General features: G+C 51.2%; 1 protein-coding gene across 1 annotated transcript in view; it reads left to right on the forward strand.

The window, feature by feature from the left end:
• The window catches only part of LOC107116987 (probable asparagine--tRNA ligase, mitochondrial), a gene marked incomplete at its 5' end in the record, with an annotated part of 82,718 nt that extends 77,403 nt beyond the window's left edge, over positions 1-5,315 (forward strand). Inside the window, 3 exons of the mRNA XM_015419021.1 lie at positions 1,705-1,802; positions 2,916-2,942; positions 4,739-5,315. Of these exons, the coding sequence (XP_015274507.1) occupies positions 1,705-1,802; positions 2,916-2,942; positions 4,739-4,883 (270 nt within the window). The remainder of the gene's footprint in view (positions 1-1,704; positions 1,803-2,915; positions 2,943-4,738) is intronic.
• Between the last annotated feature and the right edge of the window lie 3,822 nt (positions 5,316-9,137).

The following is a 9,137-nucleotide window of genomic DNA, read 5'->3' on the forward strand; positions in this document are numbered from 1 at the left end:
CTCCGGTGCGCTCCCGCAGGAAATGACCCCTGATTACCACACAGATGTGGAAGCTGACTGGATGACCTTGGGCCAGTGGTTCTGTCAACCGAAGCTGCCTCACCCAAAGATGAAATGCAATGTTCCCTCTAAGCTGAGTGAGTGTGAGCTAGCTCAGTTTTTTTAGCCTCCAGCTCACACATTTTTGTCTCAGCTCAGGAAGGAGGGCTCCAGAGCAAACTAACTGATGCCGTAGCCAAGTCGCTCCCTCACAACTTCAATGCCAGCAGCTCACAAAGTAGAATTTTTGCTCACAAGACTCCACAGCTTAGAGGGAGCATTTGGCTGGGACAGAACCGTGTATGTCGCTCTGAGCACTTCGGCAAAAGGACTGGATTAAAAAACAGTAAAAATTCATAAAGGCACGTGAGCCCATCTGTTCAGATACGCATGGACCTTTCTGCATGTTAGGTTGATGTCATAAGCTCCTCCCTTTCATGAGGCCTCCCTGCTGCCTTTAAGCTGAAAGGACATTGCGGAGCTGGAAGAAGGACAGAGGAGGGCGACCAAGATGGTGACGGGGTCGGAGCACCTCCCCTGTGAGGAAAGGCTGAAGAGTCCGGGACTTTTCAGTTCAGGAAAGAGACGACTCAGGGTGTTTATAAAATGATGCATGGGGTGGAGGGAGTTGACAAAGAGAACTTTTTTCTCCCTCTCCCAAAAGACTAGAACTCGAGGGCATCCAACGACGCTCATGGGCAGTAGGTTCAGGACGGAGAAAAGGAAATACTACTTTACGCAGAGTGATTAAAATGTGGATTCACTGTCAGGGGATGTCACAATGGCCACCAGAATAAACAGCTTGAAAGGGGGATTAGGTAGATTCGTGGAGAATAAGTCTATTAATGGCTACTAGCCATGGTGACTGAGAGGAACGTACACATTCAGAGGCACTAATCCTCTGAATCCCAGAGCCAGTAGGCAACATCAGGGGAAGGCCTCGGTTTTGTGTTGAGAGCTAGTTTGCTGTAGTGGTTAAATGCATGGACTCTAATCTGGGAAAACCGGGTTTGATTCCCCCACTCCTCCACTTGCAGCTGCTGGATGACCATGAGCAAGCCATAGTTCTGTCAGAGCTGTTCTCTCAAGGACAGCTCTGTCAGAGCTCTCTCAGTCCCACCTACCTCACAGGGTGTCTGTTGTGGGGAGGGGAAGGGAAAGGAATTGGTAAGCTGCTCTGAGACTCCGAGTGAAGGGTGAGGTAGAAATCCAATCTCTTCTTCTTTTTCTTCTTCTATATCCTGTTATTGGCCATCCAGAGGAACTTGGTTTGCCACTGTGTGAGACAGGATGCTGGACTAGATGGACCCTCACTGGTCTGAACCAGGAGGGCTCTTCTGATGTTCTTCTCAGGGGAAGGCCTCGGCCTCTCTGCCCTGTTGTTGGCCCTCTAGAGGAACTTGGTTTGCCACTGTGTGAGACAGGAAGCTGGACTAGATGGACCCTCACTGGTCTGATCCAGCCATGCTCTTATAACGTTCTTGTGTTCTGAACATCTATGAGGACTAGAAACGTTAGTATTTAGTACTCTTTTTATTTTAAAGAATGAGCCATTCGGAAATCAGATGGCTGTTCAGGGAAGCAGAATTCTACAGTCATGGAATTCCATACGTGATCATCCCAGGCGCCTTTCAAAGAGAACATGTGGTTTACCTTCCTTTTAAGGTGGCAGCCGTCGATCTTCTAGTACCAGGAATTGGGGAGCTTTGCGGTGGCAGCTTAAGAGAGGACCGTCTGGATTTCCTGCAGTCCCGCCTACGGAGGTACAGAGAATTCCTGCATTTGGCTTATTGGGGATGGAAATAAAGTAGCCTGGCATTTGTTCAAGTGGAGGTTTATCAAGGTTAATTGATATTTAAAGGGGAGAGAAGGATAAGCGTTCAGACAGAACAGATGCTCCTTTAGGGATGTGTTTAGCCGGGTCCCAGTCTTGCTAATCTGTTGCTTTATCCGTTACGGAAAAACGCATTGCGTGCCTCCTCCTAGAAATTTCCTCAGGTCTCCATGCAAGGTGCGATGCAGGAACACCAATATAATCCTTGCTCACAAATTAGCACAGAGGGGAGGACAAGCAGTTTTGTCTGAAATCGATCAGACAAGCTTCTAAAGCTTTTAATTCTCAGTTCGCTTGAGTGCGTGTTTACAACAACAAAAAGGACCCCCTCTGTCTAAATTAAGATAGAAATGCAAGAGTACACTGTGATGGGGAAGAACTGCCAGGTGGGGGATGTAAATCAGCTGAGGCAAATCATTTGCCTGTAGGAATAAGAAAACACAAACTCTGCACGGTTACTAGCCAGTAGGTCCTGGAGGAAGATGTTCTGCAAGACCTGGATAAAACTATCACCTGGTCTCTATGCATAAGCAAACCCCAATAATTAATGACTCAAGTGGGCTGCGGTGACTCAAGTGGTTAAGACGTGTGTGTAGTGCCTTCATGAGGGCTGCCATGGCTCAAGTGGTTAAGACGCTGAAGCTGCAGACTGGAAGGTCGGTAGGTCAGTGGTTCGAGACCCGAGTGCCGCATGACGCAGTGAGCTCCTGTCTCTGGTCCCAACTCCTGCCAGCCTAGCAGTTCGAAAGCAAGAAATTGCAAGTAGATAAATAGGTTCCGCTTTGGCCGAAGCCATCATAGATTTGAAGGTGTGCTGCGGGACTCTTGGTCTGTTGCAGCACAAATGATGAAGAGAGTTTAATTCTCTGGAATCTGTCACTGTGGCCGATGCTGGCCAAAGCCATCATAGATTTGTGGCTCTTGAAGGTGTGCTGCAGGACTCTTGGTCTGTTGCAGTACAAATGATGAAGAGGGTTTAGTTCTCTGGAATCTGTCACTGTGGCCGATGCGTTGAAAATAATTATTTGTGTTGGTTCCACAGGATGGGACAGGAAGACGCCTACCAATGGTAAGCACAGCAAAACAATGCATGCAATGTGTCATTTATTGTGTGTGTGAGAGAGAGAGAGAACAAACACATTCACAGTCTTGTTGCGTGGTGCACCAGATTTAGGCAGGCCCGTAGCTATGGTGGGGCATTTGGGGGCTTGGCCCCCTTTCTTAAAGGCACAGCCCCACAAGAATTATAAATGCTTTTTAATAATTTTTTAAAAAAATTAAAGGCGTGCGCTCCTTTAAGCAGAGTGGGGTGGTGTAGTTGACTAATTCCCGCACTGGGCCAAGGGGGTTGGAGTAGGTGACCTCTAGGATCCCTTCTAGCTCTGTGCCACCTGCCGGCTTGTTATCAAAATGGTTGCTCAGGGTGGCAAAAGTGATTAACTTGCAGCAGCTCAGAACTGTCATCTAAAGTGGTCGACAGCTTCCAATGTAGGGATCTATCCTGGTAACAGCTTTCCATTGGCCAAATGTCTTTTCTTCCTGCACTGAGAACTTCAGCCCCACCAGAAAAGAAATTTGCTCCACAAGCCACCAAATCCTGGCTAAGGGCCTAGTTTTTGTTGGTGGCAGAGGAAAGCTCCGTCAAGTCGCAGCTGACTCATGGGAACACCACAGGGTTTTCAAGGCAGGAGACGAACAGCGGTTTGCCATTGGCTGCCTCTGCATAGCGACCCTGGACTTCCTTGTTGGTCTCCCATCCAAGTACTAACCCGGATCTTACAAGATTAGGTTAGCCCAGGCCATCCAGGTCAGGGCCGGTTAGGGTACTGGTACCCAAGTACCACTTTCTGCACATTTTCCAATGTACCCAACAGGCAAAGCAAGCAGATGGTGGACCCATCATGCCAAGTTTAATAAAAATGGAGAGAAAACAAAAAATTTGAGTAGGTTCCGAAAGCCAACAATGGGTGGTGTTTATTTGGGAGGAGAGAGGTGGGCATTTGTAGCTTTTGTTTCCCCCAAGTTGTGAGAATAAAAGTGTAAATAGGTTGTCTGAAGAATTTTGATAAGTAATGAAACCCATTTGTCCCTCTTGGCCAAAGTAAACAGTACAAGGGAGACGTGTGAATACCCTCCATTATGTTTGTTTTTAAATTAAAAAAAATAGGTACAGAGTGGTTAAAAGGCAGGGCCTGAAGCTTCCCCTCCCACTTTTTTCCTTCTCAGAATCATTCTAAGCCTCAGTTCGCTCAAACTAATTTGAGTAGAGCCTCCATATAATCAGAAGCGTCTACCTGCCTGTAGTAGTTATTGGTTCTAAGAGGTGCTGCAGGGAGCCATCCTGAATAGAACTGTGTGAAAGTAGGTCCCATTTTATTTAGTGCAACTCACTCTCAGAAAAGTATTTGTACGATGGGAGTTACAGTCCGGTCAGAAGCCTCTGTCAGCCTGTAGTAGTTATCAGTTTCAACAGGTGCTAGAGGGAGCCATTCTGTGCAGGTCTCTGTGAAAATAGTTCCCATTTTATCCAGTGAGGTTTACTCTCATAGCCTGGCAGCTGCAGTCAGGTTAGAAGCCTCCAAGTGCCTGTAGTAGTTATTCATTTCAACAGGTGCTACAGGGAGCCATTTTGAGCAGGCCGATGTGAAAACAGGCCGCATTTTATCCAATGGGGCTCATGCTCAGGACAGTGTTCTTCGGATGGTAGCTACAGTCATGTCAGAAGCCTGCATCTCATGGAGGACAATGTTTTAGAGACTCTAGTCTGTGCAAGAACTAAAGAACAGGAAGTCCTGTTTCAGTCAGGAGGGATGTGCCGCAGACGGGAAATACGGTGTGTAATTCCTCTGCCGGTTTGCACTCCAGGTACCTCGAGCTGCGTCAGTTTGGATCAACCCCCCACGGAGGCTTCGGAATGGGGTTTGAGCGTTACCTCCAATGCATTCTGGGAGTCGAGAACATCAAAGACGTCATCCCTTTCCCCAGGTTTCCCCACTCGTGTGTTTTGTAGCGCTTCCCCTCCGTCTCTGAGGACGGGACTCCTCTGCAAATCGGTGGCCTGCCTGGGTGATAAAATGGAGCTTTCCTGGAAAGAACAGACCCCTCTTTTTTCCCCCCGCCTGCACCAGATAATCTTAGCAGTCTTGAAAGCGTGACGTTTGGAAGCCAAGGCGAGTTGATATTCCTCTGAAATCTACAGAGCACTTTGTGTAGTCTTGATGGGTAAGTTCCAAAAGCCAGATAACCGTGATTCAGCCACAACTGGAATGAATAAAACAACATTTTGCCAGGAGTTCGTTAATTTGTAATGGTGGTTTTGGCTGAACTCAGGCTTCCGCGTTGGGAAGGACAAGGAAGCTACATTAGTTGGAGGCACCACGGCCCGGAGGTTTGAGAAGTTATGAAAACTGCAGTACTGTTGCTATTCTTGCGATGAGCGGCCCGCCCCCAGGTTACACAAGCCTGCGCTGAGATCGGAGATGACACTCTGATGAGCGAAATATCGGGGTGAGCATCAACGAATGAGTACCTGAATGTGGTTTTCTTTCCCCCTGCATTAAAATTGGAGGGACAACTCATCCTTACACCCACAGAGCCTTTGCTTTTTGGATAGTGTGAACAATATGAACTTACCTGCCTTCCTCCCCTGCAATTCCGCATGAGTCACAGTTCTGAGTGTGCCTCATGATTGGAAAGAGGTCATCCCAGAGCAGAGACTCATGCAGGGGGGCCATTACCCACCTTTTGCAGGTGGGTAGTTTGAGCAACTGTCTTAATCAGGGCAGGGTCAAGTGGCTAGCCGTGTTAGTCTGCAGTCATAAAACAAAACCCAAGTCCAGTAGCACCTTTAAAGCAGCCCTGTAGCAAGATGATTTTCGCTGGGGGAGGGCACTGAATGGAGGGGTGGTGGGGCAGAAGCATTTTGCTTAATACTGAGCGGCTAAGTATATGTCCAGGCAGTGTTTTGAAATGAATGGAATGGAATGGAATGGAATAGAATAGAATATATCCAGGCAATGTTTTGAAATGAATGGAATGGAATAGGAATGGAATAGGAATGGAATAGGAATGGAATGGAATGGAATGGAATGGAATGGAATGGAATGGAATGGAATGGAATGGAATGGAATGGAATGGAATGGAATGGAATGGAATAGAATAGAATAGAATAGAATAGAATAGAATAGAATAGAATAGAATAGAATAGAATAGAATAGAATAGAATAGAATAATGTCCAGGCAGTGTTTTGAAATTAATTAGAAGAGAAGAGAAGCTGAAGTAGGAAATACAAGTTGGAGATGTGCGGGTTGATCTCGGTTGCCTTTATCTGCTTTTGGATGCCTGGATAACCGAGAAAGGGTCTTTATTGACAGTCCACCTCAAATACCCAGTCCTGAGGGCCCCTTCCCATTCAGGTCCACCTCACAACTCCGAGGAATGCTCCACAAGAGCAGACCCAGAATGCACCCCATCACCAGCCTGCCCACCCGGGCCCCCGGCATCGTGCCCCCTCCCTCCCCCCCTCTGCAAAGTCTGTCATGGGCCGACAGGGAGGAGTAGGCCCTGTGCAACCCAGAGTGCCACCAGCGGCGTCTGCACGCCACACATGCTTGGAGAGGTTGGCCAGCGCACCCTAGCCTCGGCGGTCTTACCTGGGCGCCGGACAGATGTTCCTCCCACAGGGACTAAGCTCCTACTATAAGCTTTGGGGATGTGTTCTAGAATGCTAGCAAGGGGGGGGGTGTCAACTTTTTTAAAGCATGTGCCGGAATCGAGGCCCGCATGGGAACCCTGGCAAGAAGGAAGCCCTGCTTCTGCAGATGGAATGGACCGCAGTCTGCTTAGGCATTGAGGGAATTACACTCTGTACGCGCCCAGAGTTACTTTATGTTCTAATGTGTCAGATCCTTCTCCTTTAGCCGGAAGGCCATAGATTTTTTTTTTTTAAGTGCTAAATGGATGTGAGTAAAGGTTTGCAGGATGGAGCTAGTGTCTTGTAGTGGTTAGAGCAAAAAAAAAGCCAGGATGGGAAAGACCCGGGTCCAAATTGCACACAGCTGTGATGCTCACAGGCTGGTCAGCCTCCCTCGGTTGCACCTTCACAAGCAAAAGGAAATACTTCTTTACACGACAAATGATTAAAAGGTAGAATTCGCTGCCGGAGGATGTCGGTTATGGCCACTGGCATAGACAGCTTTAAAAGGGGATTAGACGGCTTCATGGAGGAGAGGTCTGTCACTGGCTACTAGCCATGCTGAGTAAAGGGAACCTCAACATTCGGAGGCAGTCAACCCCTGGATCCCAGAGCCAAGAGGCAACATCAGGGGAAGGCCTGGGCCTCTCTGCCCTGTTGTTGGCCCTCCAGAGGAGCTGGCTGGCCCCTGTGTGAGACAGGATGCTGGACTCGATGGACCACTGGTCTAAATCAACAGGGCTCTTCTGATGTTCTTCTCAGGGGAAGGCCTCGGCCTCTCTGCCCTGTTGCTGGCCCTCCAGAGGAACTGGCTGGCCACTGGGTGAGGCAGGAGGCTGGACTAGATGGCCCCTCCCTGGTCTGATCCAGCAGGGCTCTTCTGAGGTTCTTATCAGGGGAAGGCCTCGGCCTCTCTGCCCTGTTGCTGGCCCTCCAGAGGAACTGGCTGGCCACTGGGTGAGGCAGGAGGCTGGACTAGATGGCCCCTCCCTGGTCTGATCCAGCAGGGCTCTTCTGAGGTTCTTATCAGGGGAAGGCCTCGGCCTCTCTGCCCTGTTGCTGGCCCTCCAGAGGAACTGGCTGGCCACTGGGTGAGGCAGGAGGCTGGACTAGATGGCCCCTCCCTGGTCTGATCCAGCAGGGCTCTTCTGAGGTTCTTATCAGGGGAAGGCCTCGGCCTCTCTGCCCTGTTGCTGGCCCTCCAGAGGAACTGGCTGGCCACTGGGTGAGGCAGGAGGCTGGACTAGATGGCCCCTCCCTGGTCTGATCCAGCAGGGCTCTTCTGAGGTTCTTATCAGGGGAAGGCCTCGGCCTCTCTGCCCTGTTGCTGGCCCTCCAGAGGAACTGGCTGGCCACTGGGTGAGGCAGGAGGCTGGACTAGATGGCCCCTCCCTGGTCTGATCCAGCAGGGCTCTTCTGAGGTTCTTATCAGGGGAAGGCCTCGGCCTCTCTGCCCTGTTGCTGGCCCTCCAGAGGAACTGGCTGGCCACTGGGTGAGGCAGGAGGCTGGACTAGATGGCCCCTCCCTGGTCTGATCCAGCAGGGCTCTTCTGAGGTTCTTATCAGGGGAAGGCCTCGGCCTCTCTGCCCTGTTGCTGGCCCTCCAGAGGAACTGGCTGGCCACTGGGTGAGGCAGGAGGCTGGACTAGATGGCCCCTCCCTGGTCTGATCCAGCAGGGCTCTTCTGAGGTTCTTATCAGGGGAAGGCCTCGGCCTCTCTGCCCTGTTGCTGGCCCTCCAGAGGAACTGGCTGGCCACTGGGTGAGGCAGGAGGCTGGACTAGATGGCCCCTCCCTGGTCTGATCCAGCAGGGCTCTTCTGAGGTTCTTATCAGGGGAAGGCCTCGGCCTCTCTGCCCTGTTGCTGGCCCTCCAGAGGAACTGGCTGGCCACTGGGTGAGGCAGGAGGCTGGACTAGATGGCCCCTCCCTGGTCTGATCCAGCAGGGCTCTTCTGAGGTTCTTATCAGGGGAAGGCCTCGGCCTCTCTGCCCTGTTGCTGGCCCTCCAGAGGAACTGGCTGGCCACTGGGTGAGGCAGGAGGCTGGACTAGATGGCCCCTCCCTGGTCTGATCCAGCAGGGCTCTTCTGAGGTTCTTATCAGGGGAAGGCCTCGGCCTCTCTGCCCTGTTGCTGGCCCTCCAGAGGAACTGGCTGGCCACTGGGTGAGGCAGGAGGCTGGACTAGATGGCCCCTCCCTGGTCTGATCCAGCAGGGCTCTTCTGAGGTTCTTATCAGGGGAAGGCCTCGGCCTCTCTGCCCTGTTGCTGGCCCTCCAGAGGAACTGGCTGGCCACTGGGTGAGGCAGGAGGCTGGACTAGATGGCCCCTCCCTGGTCTGATCCAGCAGGGCTCTTCTGAGGTTCTTATCAGGGGAAGGCCTCGGCCTCTCTGCCCTGTTGCTGGCCCTCCAGAGGAACTGGCTGGCCACTGGGTGAGGCAGGAGGCTGGACTAGATGGCCCCTCCCTGGTCTGATCCAGCAGGGCTCTTCTGAGGTTCTTATCAGGGGAAGGCCTCGGCCTCTCTGCCCTGTTGCTGGCCCTCCAGAGGAACTGGCTGGCCACTGGGTGAG

Source organism: Gekko japonicus, unplaced genomic scaffold (assembly GCF_001447785.1).
Source record: "Gekko japonicus isolate JY-2015 unplaced genomic scaffold, Gekko_japonicus_V1.1 scaffold3806, whole genome shotgun sequence".
Classification (NCBI taxonomy): domain Eukaryota; kingdom Metazoa; phylum Chordata; class Lepidosauria; order Squamata; family Gekkonidae; genus Gekko; species Gekko japonicus.